The sequence below is a fragment of the Oncorhynchus masou genome, chromosome 13, assembly GCF_036934945.1.
Source record: "Oncorhynchus masou masou isolate Uvic2021 chromosome 13, UVic_Omas_1.1, whole genome shotgun sequence".
Classification (NCBI taxonomy): domain Eukaryota; kingdom Metazoa; phylum Chordata; class Actinopteri; order Salmoniformes; family Salmonidae; genus Oncorhynchus; species Oncorhynchus masou.
This window is the reverse complement of record NC_088224.1, coordinates 63,186,295-63,201,412: the sequence shown is the minus strand read 5'-3', so window position 1 is coordinate 63,201,412 and position 15,118 is coordinate 63,186,295. Positions and strand designations below refer to the sequence as shown.

Genomic DNA, 15,118 nt, shown 5'->3' with positions numbered 1-15,118 from the left:
CCTCTATGACTGCTTGTGGATCTATATATCCTCTATGACTGCTTGTGGTTCTATATATCCTCTATGGCTGCTTGTGGTTCTATATATCCTCTATGACTGCTTGTGGTTCTATATATCCTCTATGGCTGCTTGTGATTATATATATCCTCTATGACTGCTTGTGGTTCTATATATCCTCTATGACTGCTTGTGGTTCTATATATCCTCTATGACTGCTTGTGGTTCTATATATCCTCTATAACTGCTTGTGGTTCTATATATCGTCTATGACTGCTTGTGGTTCTATATATCCTCTATGACTGCTTGTGATTATATATATCCTCTACGACTGCTTGTGGTTCTATATATCCTCTATGACTGCTTGCGATTATATATATCCTCTTTGACTGCTTGTGATTATATATCCTCTATGACTGCCTGTGGTTCTATATATCCTCTATGACTGCTTGTGGTTCTATATATCCTCTATGACTGCTTATGGTTCTATATATCCTCTATGACTGCTTGTGGTTCTATATATCCTCTATGACTGCTTATGGTTCTATATATCCTCTTTGACTGCTTGTGATTATATATATCCTCTATGACTGCTTGTGATTATATATATCCTCTATGACTGCTTGTGGTTCTATATATCCTCTATGACTGCTTGTGGTTCTATATATCCTCTATGACTGCTTGTGATTATATATATCGTCTTTGACTGCTTGTGATTATATATATCCTCTATGACTGCTTGTGGTTCTATATATCCTCTATGACTGCTTGCGATTATATATATCCTCTTTGACTGCTTGTAATTATATATATCCTCTATGACTGCTTGTGATTATATATATCGTCTTTGACTGCTTGTGATTATATATATCCTCTATGACTGCTTGTGGTTCTATATATCCTCTATGACTGCTTGCGATTATATATATCCTCTTTGACTGCTTGTGATTATATATATCCTCTATGACTGCTTGCACTAGAAACTTCTTACCCTATAATCTTCTCCCCCGTCTCTCTCTCTCTCTCTCAACGTGGCACAGGGCTGACTTCAGTCTGAGGGTAGTGGTTAGTACTGGAGTGCTCAGGGCAGGGTTCAGACACAAAACAACTACCACATAATCACAGTTTCCAAGCAGAGAGAGAGAGAGAGATAGGAAGAGACAGAGAGGGACAAAAAGATGGCGAGAAGGCAAGCCCTTCAATTCTCTCTCCCTTCTACTGCTCTATTCTCCACTGCTACCTCTTCCCTTGCTTCAACACGCTATCTCTGTCACATACTTCGGTTTCCTCAGCCTTGTGAGCTTATCTAGGACAGCTTGTTCCACTCTTCCTCTGTTGATTCAGGCTGTGTTACTCCTGCATGCTGGTCGATAGCGACAGCTTGAAGAAAATGTCCCTGTAATGTTGTCTTTCCATTATTTTAGTCAGCCACAGGCAGCTGATCTAACAGGGTCAATGGTAAATGCTGGTGTGTGTTTTTTATTATCTCTCCTCTGATCCTGAGCTAAAACCTGATAGGGAAACACACTCATGCTGCCTGCCCTGCCAGAAACGTGTGTATCCGTGCATGTGGGTAGGTGTGTGCGGTGTGTTGTCAAGTCAATGTGCATTTTATTTTTAACACTCGACTGGATGTATTGGTACAAATGCATATTCATTTCCTTGGTGTTTGCTGATCTGATATGGATGTGAGTCCTGTGAGACATGTTGCTGCACGTGCAGAGACACAGACCGACAGAAACGTGTGTTCGCATGTTGACCAGTCGCTGAGTGTTTTTATCTATGTGCTCGTCTCGTGCTGATACTTGCAATACATGATGAGGGATTTAGCTCAAAGGCACATTCATTGGGAAATATGTACACAAATGATTGTGTGTATGTGTGTATGTGTGTGTCACACAAAACTGAAGTTAGAACACACGCTGAGCCATGTTGCACAGAATACATTACATGTGTGTGTGTGCAGACTTGCATATGTGGTGTACACTACCGGTCAAAAGTTTTAGAACACCTACTCATTCAAGGGTTTTTTGTTATTTTTAATATTTCTACATTGTAGGATAATAGTGAAGACATGTTATCCAGGCAAAGGGTGGCTATTTAAAGAATCTAACATCTAAAATATATATGTTTTGTTTAACACTTTTTTGGTTACTACATGATTCCATATGTGTTATTTCATAGTGTTGATGTCTTCACTATTATAATAGTCAAAATAAAATAAAAACTTGAATCAGTAGGTACTCTAAAACGTTTGACTGGTAGTGTATGTGTGTGTATATATTTATATAGCTTCAGGCTGAGCTCCTCCCTCCCTATCGCTCTGCACCTCCATTGGTATGTGAGTGATGGGAGGGGTGCTGCATGTCACAACATAGCTTCACTACTGAGCACACCGTCTACCCACAGGGTACGACTGGATCTGTGTGTGGGTCTGAATAAATGTACATCTTTTCTCAGACATGAGGGTCCTATAGGCCTTTACAAATGTAAATGTAGTGTTAAATATAGACTGTGTATCAAAGTATGAGGTAAATGATTTCACAGCCTCTGAAACACACAGGCCTTCTCTGAATCTTTCACCTCGGCCCTGGTTATGAAGGATAACGTTGTTGTTTTGGTTTGGGGGGAGGGGACGGGACGGGGCCCCAGACCCAGTTAAGCATTCATAATATAAAGGTCACCTCACCCCTCGACCTCCTCACCGCAAATTCTTTCTAACCAAGATCCAGAGGGAGATGTTAGAGAGTGGAAACCCTACCCCTGGTCTCCCGTAACTAAACACAGTGGTTCATAGTTCCAATAGTATAGAGTCACACAGAAACAGACCGACTGGCTCTGTGGTGAAAGGGCAGCAGGCAGGCTGGCAGACTGATCGGTGGCCATACAGTAGCAGCACACAGCTCCACACAGCCAGTCCCATTAATCAACACTTCCTCTCCCAGCCAGCCGGCGAAACACTGTGGAGACGGTTGCCATGACAATGTCAGACCGCCTAGCAGGAAGAGGACACACCTAAGGGACCGGTGTGTGTGTGACTGGCCCAGGGTCTGGTCTTACTATCGTAGCTGAGGTTCATTACAATGAGCTGGCATATGTAGTTTTGGCAAACTGTAGATAACACACATCAAAATGCATATTGTCTATCTGCATGAACTATATGTACACCCTTACCTCCAGTCCTCCTAAAAGCCCAGCTCTTTCGGAGGATCTTCTGAGGTGTAAAACCACAGAGGACCCCAAACCCATCCATGCTTGCCTCCCCCACCCCTCTCCCCCCTCCGTCTGGCTGGTGGTTCGTCTGAGTTGATGTCAAAAAATGTAACAACATGTTGGCAGCCCTCTCCCATCCCCTTGCCACCAGACATTCCCTCTAATAAAGACATGCTGTCTTCCTCCTCTCACAGTATCCTGGATCTGTGTATCCAAATGACATTCCCATGTTGGGAAATGGCAGAAGTGCTCCGGATGTTGAAATTCAAACAGGAAATTAGCTTGTTTTAGTCCAACCCTCGTCTCCGCTCTGATATCTCTCCTCGGAGCTCAGTCAGGATTACACAGCTATTTCCTATTCCTATTCTACACAGAGACATCACAATTTCAAGGCCTACTATACTAAGTCTAGGGAGAGGGTCTAGAAACTGTAGGTGTTATCAGTATGCCCTGTGTTACTAAACCTTATGCAAACCAAGTGTGTGTGTGTGTGTGTGTGTGTGTGTGTGTGTGTGTGTGTGTGTGTGTGTGTGTGTGTGTGTGTGTGTGTGTGTGTGTGTGTGTGTGTGTGTGTGTGTGTGTGTGTGAGAGTGTGTGTGTGTGTGTGTGTGTGTGTGTGTGTGTGTGTGTGTGTGTGTGTGTGTGTGTGTGTGTGTGTGTGTGTGTGTGTGTGTATGTGTGTGTGTGTGTGTGTGTGTGTGTGTGTGTGTGTGTGTGTGTATGTGTGTGTGTGTGTGTGTGTGTGTGTGTGTGTATGTGTGTGTGTGTGTGTGTGTGTATGTGTATGTGTACGTGTGTGTGTGTGTGTGTGTGTGTGTGTGTGTGTGTGTGTGTGTGTGTGTGTGTGTGTGTGTGTGTGTGTGTGTGTGTGTGTGTGTGTGTGTGTGTGTGTGTATATACTGTACATTTTGAACGGTCATCCAACTCTAAACTCCAAGTCAGGAACTCTGGTCTCTTTCTAGAGCAGTATATTGTCTATAAAAGTGGATCCTCGTGATTGTATTTTCCATCCTTTTTAGACCACATAGGTCTAATAAATGATGTGTAGTGACTTTGCTGGCATGCATCTAAACAAATTGGTTGACTTTGCCCCGCCAAGAATTACATGCTAAAATCACCACTGACATCCACTACAATCCTCAAAGTACTATGGCATTCTTACCCCTGCCCGGACCCTTATTCCAAAGAGAGAGAGAGTTAGGTGGAGGGAGGCAGACTTCTCCCATAGAAGGCCTCGACAATACCATGAGCTGACCAGGTAATGAATATTGACGCAGGCGGATTACCCATACTGTAGATATAGCATGGTACTGGAGATACCATCTCTCACCCTTTCTTCCTCTCTGTACTCCCCCTCTCCCTCCCACATTCCAGACATGCCTCAGGGAGATAAAGAGGCCTCCAGGACGGTCACACAAAGACAGCAGCTATTGTCTGTTAGGACTGAGAGGAGAGGGCTGGGCGTTATTATGCCAAAGAAGAGTGCTCTCTTCTCTCTCTCTCCCAGTGCTCTCCGGCTCTCAGACCACACACGCAACAGACAAATAGACAAACTCAAACACACACAAATTAAACAAGAGTAACTCAAAAGTGCTGACCTCAATAGGCAACAAACAGTGTGTGGGTCAGATTTGACAAGATTCCAGCATACTCTATAACCACATCGCTCCAGCCCTCTTCACACCTACCCACAAGCTGACAATCAACCATAAAACATTCATCCGAAAGAACCTTCTATATGCCTGGTTGGTGTCATGTAAAAAATAACTCCAATATGCAGCCTGTCATCAGTGCCAGACCAGAATGGAGCCTGTGGATCTGAAATCCTGCAGCGGTGCTCCACAAGACACTGCAACAGCACCCCCTGCTGGGCGAAACACAAAATCACCAAAACAAATGATCCACCGAATAGGCATGTCTTGTTTCCTGCCACATCCTCATACTCACAGGCCGTAGACCAGGGGAGGACAACAGGGGCTTCAGGGTTTTATTTTGCTCCAGCCCAGATCTAACACACCTGATTAAACGTATCAACTAATCAGGGTCTTCAATTTAGCTGTGTTAGTGCTGGTCCCTCTCAGACTGGAGTTGCCCAGCCCGGCAGTGTTTCTCCATGCTCCTCTAGCAGCAGACTGGAAGCTGTGAAGGAGTCAGGAGTCAGGACTCCAGTCTGCAGCACATAGCTTAGTGCCACATTACCCCACTAATCTCTCCTTATCCCAGCATTCCTGCACGCACATAATATTCCCCAAGTTCACCTGACACAGATAACTGTTGGATTACCACATGACGAAATCCTCAGGGATCACAGAGAAAGCAGGAAAACATGACAGTGAACATGTTCAACAACCCCCACACACACAGCAGGGTGGGAGTCCTTTAGAACCTGGAGTCTGGAGATATATTGTGCTGTTGCAATTATTGCCTGTATAAATACCAGCTTTCTATTATCTGTGAAAACAACAATAGCACAGGTCCAGTGACCCACAACCTCTTTCCATGTCTGAGGGATTTTCGCGCACTACTTCATACAATATCTGGCTTGATTTGTCCCACCATGACTGACATCCTCACAACTGACATGCTTCATCTTACACCATCCAACACTAAACAAGTCACAGAAATCACACACACGGACACATGCTTGCTCACACACACACACACACACACACACACACACACACACACACACACACACACACACACACACACACACACACACACACACACACACACACACACACACACATAAAGACTCCACTCACTGAGGTGTAGGCGGTCTTTCCCAGGCTGTGGTTGTGATTGAGGTTCTGGTTCTCCTGCTCTCTGCTCTGCAGCCCCGCCAGGTGTCTCTCCAGAGCTGCCCAGTCCATGGTGGGCAGGGACTCTTCCTCCACAATCTCCTCCTCTCTGTATCCCCCCATCCGTCCTCCTATTCCCCCTCCTCCACCACCCCCCCCTCCAATGCCACCTCTGCCCCGGCTGGAGCGCCTGTGACTGGGCTTGGTGGCCCCCGTGCCCCTGGGTAGGGGCCTGGTAGGGGAGTGGGGCAGGATCAGGTTGCCATTCTGTTTCAGTTCCTCAGGCACGGCAGCAGCGAAGGTGGCTGTGTGTCCACTGTGAGCAGGAAGAGGTGGAGGCTTCACATCCTGGAACTCCTCGGCCAGGCTGCGGCTGTTCACTGGCTTCCTGTAGCCTCCGCCAGGTGCCCCTATCCCCCCCACAACTCCACCCTCCTCCTGGCCATGGGGCTGCTGGGCGCTGTAGTCTTCCCCGTACTCGCTCTTCCACTCCTCGATCACCTTTTTCTTGTACTCCTGGTAGTCCTCATCCTCCTCATAGTCCTCATCCTCCAGGGTTGCCAGATCCAGGGAGGGAGAGGATTTGTAGTCCTCTTCTAAGGTTGCCAGTTCCAAAGATGGGGAGGATTTGTAGTCATCTAGGGTTGCCAGTTCCAGGGATGGGGAGGACTTGTAGTCCTCCAGGCATGCCAGGTCTAAGGAGGGAGAACAGGGTGTCACCTTGTTGGAGTTGGACTCGGAGCTGGAGCGACTGGAGGCGTCGCTCCCCAAGTCCATGCCATCCTCCCGGTAGTCCTGCAACAGAGGGAGAAAGAGGGATGGAGAGAAAGGCGGGAGAGAGAAGAAATAGAGAAAAATATATCAAAATAGAAGTAAGAAAGAATGAGAGTTGGAAAGATAAATTATAATAGTGAGAAAAAGATAGAGGTTGAAAGAGAGAGAGGGAGGGGGGAGAGGAAGAGAAAGACACAGAGAATTTAGGGAAGTGTACACAGAGATTACTGTTGTGGTTTGAGACCAACAACCACAAAACACTTCCTGATAGAATTTCCTTCCTCTACATTGATTTCCTTGGCACGGTTTCAGTCCCTCTCTGACGCACTCTCTCCTCTCCTCCCTGAGACAACCTCTCCTACCAGACTCACTCGCTACTTCTTCTGTTTATTCATATCTGAGGTTTGCATTGTGACAGCTGAACCAGAGAGAGAGAGAGCGAGAGAGACCTGCTGTTAGAGGGACTTGAACCAGAGAGAGAGAGAGAGAGAGAGAGAGAGAGAGAGAGAGAGAGAGAGAGAGAGAGAGAGAGAGAGAGAGAGAGAGAGAGAGAAAGAGAGCAGTGATTTATCCTATCATCACACATTACACACATCTTCTCAAAGATGCTGCCACAATGTATTTCCTTATCTGTGTCTTTGGCAAAGTCATCCCAACATTATTGGTCAATGTGAGTATTACCAATCTCTTTCTCCAATAGTCCAAAGGTGAATAACACTGGCTGACATTGTTCCATGGCTCTATATTTAGTATACATTGCAGTGGCTGTGAGTGACTTAAACAGATGAGTCCAGGGTGGCTGTCTGACCTTGACTGTCTGCAGTGTGAGGCCACAGTGTGTGTTGCTGTTGTTGTCCAGTGCCAGAGCAATCACTGTCTGATTGATTACCAACTTAATGAAAATGCCCGTCTTGTTTATGGGCCTCCACAAATCTCAGCGTGACCTGAACCTCTTTGAGTGTTTTCACCTTTTTTTTTCATGGGCTGCATTAACATAGTGCCTGGCATCACATTAAAAAGTTCATGAAAAACAAGCAGCAGGAACTTATTCAGTGTCATACATTTGAATAGAATTTGCAAACCCTGACATTTAAAAACAATCAATGCAACCACCAACATAGTCAAACACCAGTAACACTTTTTTCCCCAACCACATTTGGGAAAGATGTATCTTAAAGGGACACGTAGCATGCCGAGCAGACACCCATACATTTCCAATCATTGCGCTAACGCTAGCTAGCATTGACTCGCGAAACTACCGCCAACTTCCTTCATACTGGACACAAGGAAATACAAAATGGTATCCATAAATTAATCTTAAATATCTGTTTATAAATATATAATAACAGTTAATATGCAGTTGAAATGCAGACCTGCATATGAAATGATACATGTAATCCGTTACACGTAAGGCATTACAAAAAAAACAACGATAAATGTAATTCGTTACATTAACAGCAACAAAAATATTGTAATCAGATTACAGATACTTTTGAAAAAGTAGATGATTACTTCGAGGATTACTTTAAAATTAGGAAGGATGTTTGCAAAAAAAAATGTTTGGGAATCTTTTCTGTTTTCTCAATGACATTCAAATCAGCTTTGAAAAAAGGAGCAAATGGACATTTGTTCAATGTGAGCGAGTCTGACCATAAATCAGAGACAAATATGATGACACACCAAATGCGTTTGATGGATCGTGGGAAAAGAGCAGGAATAGTATTTTGTAGGCTACAGTCCAAGCAAAGTCTTCCAATGGTGCGACTGCTGTCGGCATCCTAAGATTATCCAACTTGAATAAACGCTTGGCGGTAAGGATGACAGCAGTGGTGTAGTCTATGGCGATACAGATATCACTTATTATTGATATCTACAAAGCTCATTGATGTGATTCACACTGTTGCTCTCTCATTTTGCTATTTGCGCCTGACGGATTGTGGTTGTTGTGGATGGCTGTTCACAAATGTAAATGTGTATTTGAACCCAATAATGGTTGAATTAAAGAAGTTTAAACTGCCTATCAATCAATATTTTCGAAACCAGTGGACAACCACTGAAAAATGCGCTCTTGCAACAGCTACATAGTGCGGATCCCAGCCTGTGGAATAAAAGTTAGGCTTTAAAAAAAAGGTGGAATCTGTAGTTGTTACATCCATTTTTGGATTTATATATATATACATATACATATATATACACTACTGTTCAAATGTTTGGTGTCACTTAGACATTTCCTTGTTTTCCATGAAAACATACATGAAATTAGTTGCAAAATGGATAGGAAATATAGTCAAGACGTTGACAATGTTATAAATAATGATTTTCAATTTAATTAATAATTGTGTCCTTCAAACTTTTATTTTGTCAAAGAATCCTCAATTTGCCGCAATTACAGCCTTGCAGACATTTGGTATTCTAGTTGTTAATTTGTTGAGGTAATCTGAAGAGATTTCACCCCATGCTTCCTGAAGCACCTCCCACAAGTTGGATTGGCTTGATGGGCACTTCTTACGTACCATACGGTCAAGCTGCTCCCACAACAGCTCAATAGGGTTGAGATCCGGTCACTGTGCTGGCCACTCCATTATAGACAGAATACCAGCTGACTGCTTCTTCCCTAAAAAGGTTATTGTATAGTTGTGAGCTGTGCTTTGGGTCATTGTCTTGTTGTTGGAGGAAATTGGCTCCAATTAAACGCTGTCCACAGGGTATGGCATGGCGTTGCAAAATGGAGTGATAGCCTTCCTTCTTCAAAATCCCCTTTACCCTGTACAAATCTCCCACTTTACCACCACCAAAGCACCCCCAGACCATCACCATCATTTAATGAAGCTGCCAGTTGAGGACTTGTGAGGTGTCTGTTTCTCAAACTAGATCTAATTTCTCAATCTAATGTACTTGTCCTCTTGCTCAGTTGTGCACTGGGGCCTCCCACGCCTCCCGCTGTTCTGTGAAGGGAGTAGTACACAGCGTTGTAACAGATATTCAGTTTCTTGGTTATGACGAGTTTCAGAAGAAAGTCCTTTGTTTCTGGCCATTTTGAGCCTGTAATCGAACCCACAAATTATGATGCTGCAGATACTCAACTAGTCTAAAGAAGGCCAGTTTTATTGCTTCTTTAATCAGGACAACAGTTTTCAGCTGTGCTAACATAATTGCAAAAGGGTTTTCTAATGAACAATTAGCCTTTTAAAATTCTAAACTTGGATTAGCTAACACCACATGCCATTGGAACACAGGAGTGATGGTTGCTGATAATGGGCCTCTGTACGCCTATGTAGATATTCCATAAAACAATCTGCCGTTTCCACTTACAATAGTCATTTACAACATTAACAATGTCTAGACTTGATTTCTGATCAATTTGGTTTTTTTCTTCTTTCAAAAACAAGTACATTTCTAAGTGACCCCAAACTTTTTAACCGTAGTGTATATATACATTGATTCTTGAAGAATATAATTTAAACATGCCTCATGAGCTTTGTTCAACTGTCACACTTCATTAGAACCCAAAATATAAGCTTGTTTTTCTCCAATGTTTGTAAACATTGTAAATGTAAACAAACACTGTATAGCCTCATAACATGGTTAAAACAATCATTTTAATATCATGGATGATCAGTCCTTGCATCCATAGCTTTGTCTATTCATCTGAGAGGGGTTACATTTATCCAGGCCCATCCATCAGCTTTTTACCAACATATTTGTTAATTTGCCCCTTAAACAGCTGCATATTATCAAGATATCAAAGTGTCACCAACAAAAAGGTAAACAATGAGACCTATAGCAAATGCAGCATATGGCATTAATTTCTCACATGTAAATAGCACTTTTCAGTAGTGCTCAAAGCAGGCCATTCCATGAGCGAAGCATTTATTTTTCAACTTGAATCAATGAGCCCAATCAGTCCTCCATGACAACAAAATCATAAACCACAGAGTAGGGCTGGCTAGTCCTTAGACTTGGGCTCATGCTCAGGTAAAACAATTTGGCTAACCTATACTTCCATATTTCCAGGTCCTATTCTTGAAGATCAAGGGGTATAACATTTATTGGAATGACTGGAATCGTGATAGACTTTGGCCTTTAATGTAAAGATATAATCGTATTATTATATGTAGTAGAAAGTGATGGGTTAGAAGAAGCCTACATAACCAACTCATAAAATAAAATGTAACATCTATATATGTCCAGCTTTAACATTGATTTATCCTGCAATATGTTGTTCAATTGGTAACATACATTCTTGTCTTCTTCTAATGCCTCTTAAGGGGAAAGTCATCGAAAAGTAACGGAAAGTAATTATTTAATTTCTTCTCCCAGGCCCAGACAAACCAGTATAGTCTGGAGGGGGTCAGGCTGGCAACAGTCGAGATGTTGGCAACAGTGGCTCACTGTAACTCGCACTCTCGCAAGATGGCAATGTTTCGTTACATTGATGTTATATTATACATGTGGATTATTTTGATAAAGACAACATCTGAAAAGGGGGTTAACACACCGATTCATAGTTTGCACGTAGTGTCAATCTCGTAGTAGGCTTGTTGACGTCTAGGCGAGGGGGTATAAACGCGCGACCGTCCAGCACCTCCCCTCATATGTCCGAGTCCAGTCACGTTTATGATTAAGATTCGAGATCAAAATGTTGTGTAGCCTACATGTGACATATCGCCTACGTGAAGTCACGAATCCTTGCGCAGACTTTCAAAGAGTGGAGCGTTCGTTACAATTTGCTACAATGTAGCAAACCGGCTCTATCAGTGATCCATCCGGCCGATGTTATTCGAAATTCCTCCTGCCATTTCACGATTATTCAAGGACGATTTTATATTAGCCTACTCTGCACATAATAAATAAGAAGATGGATAAGGGATCATGGCGTCCTTACTTTAATCTCCAGCCATTGAAGTAGGCTACCACCGTAGCCTATAGTGGGGAAACGGTGGGAATCCGTTTTAAATCTCAACCTGCGAGTCCTTAAAAGGGCAACGGCTCCATTGGTGGAAAAGAGCGTAGCGTAGCCTCTATAACTATTCTAAAAGAAAATGAAACGTCTCTAGCCCTATCAAACACGTCGGAATTAAAGTGACGCCTCCAGTTCCTGTATTATCATATTAAAACAATTTTGGGCTTCGGTTCATTTGAGTCCGTGTAAAATGTGTAGCCTTATTATTTTAAGAATGCGAGAAATTCAGGCAGACAGCTGGACGGGGGAGCGGTGGGGCCCGCTTTGGTTGATCCTCTCTGCGATTAACTTCGCAGCGGACACACTGGGTGGATTTGGCCACACAATACATGCAAATTGACAGCTGCGCGGAACCCCACCCCGACAGCGATGCGAGCGTTTTGGGTTTAATTATTGTATTGGAGAGGACACTGGCCACAATAATAAACCCCTGTCATTTTTATGTAATTGTGAATAATCTACAACAACAATTTTGCACTTGCTTAGTAGGCTAAATGGGCATTACATTTAACACCCACCCTCTTCTCCCAAAATCAGTGTCATTTAGGCTACCCAAAACACTGCTCTGTGCAATAGCCTGTGTTCAGCTAATGCCAATTAATACAAACCTTTAATGCAGGTAAATATCAACTTCATAAACAGGTAGAGCGCACATAGCCGTATGCTGAGTCATTCATCCACAAATGATGTAATGTTCCTAAAAAAAGTCACGGGAGAAACCTCACTTCCCCCGGCAACAGCGGTGACAGAACCGCCCAATTTCACAACGCAGATGACAACGAACATAACGAGAGCATACTGACGACAGGGTTCCTATCAATAGACCACACTGCACTACATATCAATAACAAAGGTTTATCCCTCCATGGTAAGGCTGTTGAATAAGACAGCCTATATCCGAAAATAAACCAGCCCAGGCACACACTGTACTAATGATAGCCTACTAACCTGCAAACGCCCTATGGTAAAATGTCTGAAAGAGAAAACAGCATATTCTAAATACATCTATTTTGACCGATGACCTATAGAAGACACGAAAGAAGGTAATGCAAATAGCCCAGCCTATGGGTTGCTTAGTCATAACAACAAACGCATCACCAATACTTACTGTCATTTTCTCTGTAAAATGTCTTGTCTCAAGACATCTTAAAGTCAATAGCAGACAACAATTGGATCTTTATTTGTCAGTATAACTCGGTAGTTGGTGAGGATATTATCCGCTACCCGGAGATATTACAGAAAGCCGGTAGATTGTTGAGAACGTATGCCAGTCCAGTCATTGCTCTGTGTGTATCCGCCGCGGAACTCGAGCACTCCCGAGGCTGGGTAAAAAAAACACGCGTTAAAAAAATCTAAAATAGATGCGTTAAAAAAAAAAAATCGCCCTGGTCGCCGCTCTTCTCTTCTCGCCCGGTACAGATGTCAAACGTCGCTTCTACCGTTCAGTGCATGCACACACAGGCTCACACAATGATTGGCAAGAGAAAGTGAATGTGTATCTCGCTCTGCGCGTTTTTATCGTCCGCACAAGTCAGCCTCACACATACTGTATCTCTGCTTTCCAGTGTACTCGACTAAACGCTCACACACATGCAAAGAAGCTCTCTGCCACAGCGGCGTCTCAACTTCCCAGCGCTCTATCGCTGCAAGCTGCTCGGAGAACAAACTGATGACAAAACAACAGCCCTGCCTTCTGCACTCACTGACCTTGCGAATTGTATATTGAGGTAAAATGATAGAAAGAGAGAGAGAGAAAGATAAAGAGGAGAGAGAAAGTGAGAGAGAGAGAAAGAAAGATAAAGAGGAAGAGATAAAGTGAGAGAGATAAAAAAAGAGAGCCCAACACTATATCTAGTTGAATAATTCAATATGCTCTGGTGTTCTGAGTAGGTTTGGAACAGTTTCTGTCATACTGTGACTGCATAAGCCATAAGCACCCTTGGACATCTCAACGAATCTGCTGTCATATCCTTTGTAGTTGAGATCACTTTACTTTTCACAAGTGATTGAAGGCTTGTTAGTGCTATGTTGATGATCAAAAATATAAATCAAGTCTTCTGGACAGAGAGTGTTTTGGCCCAGAGGGTTGTGGTCTGTTTTGTTACCAAGCTCTGTTTAGTCTCAGTCTTTTGCCAGACTGCCATGCAGAAGGGTGGCACTGGGCAGCACTGTCCAGCACTCAAATCACACCTTATTCCATATAGTGCACTACTCTTGGCTAGAGTCCTCTGACATCTCATTCTCCATCTAACTTTTGGCCAAGGCCTATTCTGCATATAGTGCACTACTATCCAAATGTAGTTCAGAATACCCACTGGACAAAAACTCGTTGAATCAAAAAGTAATTTCAACCCCCTAAATCTATGTGATTATGTTGAATCAACGTGGAAAACTAATTGGATTTGCAAAAAGTTCTCAACGTAAGCGTATTTCGTCTTTTTTTCACCGAACGTTTAACCAAGATCCAATGACATGGTGAAATGTTTTGTTGAGTTCACGTTGAGTTCACTTTATTATTCAAGTTTTACCAAATGTACATCAATGTAAATACAAAGATTTTACCATATCCCTCCCTCCCTCCCTCCCTCCCTCCCTCCCTCCCTCCCTCCCTCCCTCCCTCCCTCCCTCCCTCCACACCACACATCTACACCCAACCCCTCCCTCTCTCCCTCCCTCCACACAACACATCTACACCCCAACCCCTCCCTCCCTCTCTCCACACCACACATCTACCCCCCAACCCCTCCCTCCCTCCACACAACACATCTACCCCCAACCCCTCCCTCCCTCCACACAACACATCTACCCCCCAACCCGTCCAGTCCCTTCCCTACCTCTTTGCCCTACCTCAGTTCCCCCACCTCGATTCCCTCCCTCCCAACCACCCACCCTAATCACCCCATATACCCAACCCACCCCACACCCTCCCCCAGTTCGGTCGTAGAAAACAACATTCTACAGAGATATCACAACAAATAAACAAACAAACAAGAACACAGGAAAACAAGAAAAATTGTCTCACATACAAACAACTCAATACAGATTCAAGATAGAAAAAGTGGCGCAACAAAACCAGAAATACATTTGTAAATAAATGATCAGTAAACCTTAGACAAAGCTGCTTGGACTGGATAGCATTATATTGACGACTGTACCTATTTTGTAATGACTACTGGTAATACCTACTGGGATACCTTAAAGCATCTCATCAGAGGGGAGCCTCTGCAAGCCATTAAAGTATGATATAAATGGTTGCCATCTTCTAACAAATGTGTCATTGGGAACCGCTAAGAGAATACTTCATTTTCTCAAGCTTAGGAAGAACATAAAATCGTTGAGCCATTGAGAAGTAGAGGGGGGCGGAGCAGAC

General features: G+C 43.5%; 1 protein-coding gene across 1 annotated transcript in view; it reads right to left on the bottom strand.

The window, feature by feature from the left end:
- The window catches only part of schip1 (schwannomin interacting protein 1), a 71,207-nt gene extending 57,876 nt beyond the window's left edge, over positions 1 to 13,331 (bottom strand). Inside the window, exons 1-2 of the mRNA XM_064984664.1 lie at positions 12,857 to 13,331; positions 5,976 to 6,806 (exon numbers count right to left, since the gene is read on the bottom strand). Coding sequence (XP_064840736.1) covers positions 5,976 to 6,806; positions 12,857 to 12,862 — 837 coding nt within the window. The 5' untranslated portion in view covers positions 12,863 to 13,331. The remainder of the gene's footprint in view (positions 1 to 5,975; positions 6,807 to 12,856) is intronic.
- Positions 13,332 to 15,118: the final 1,787 nt, after the last annotated feature.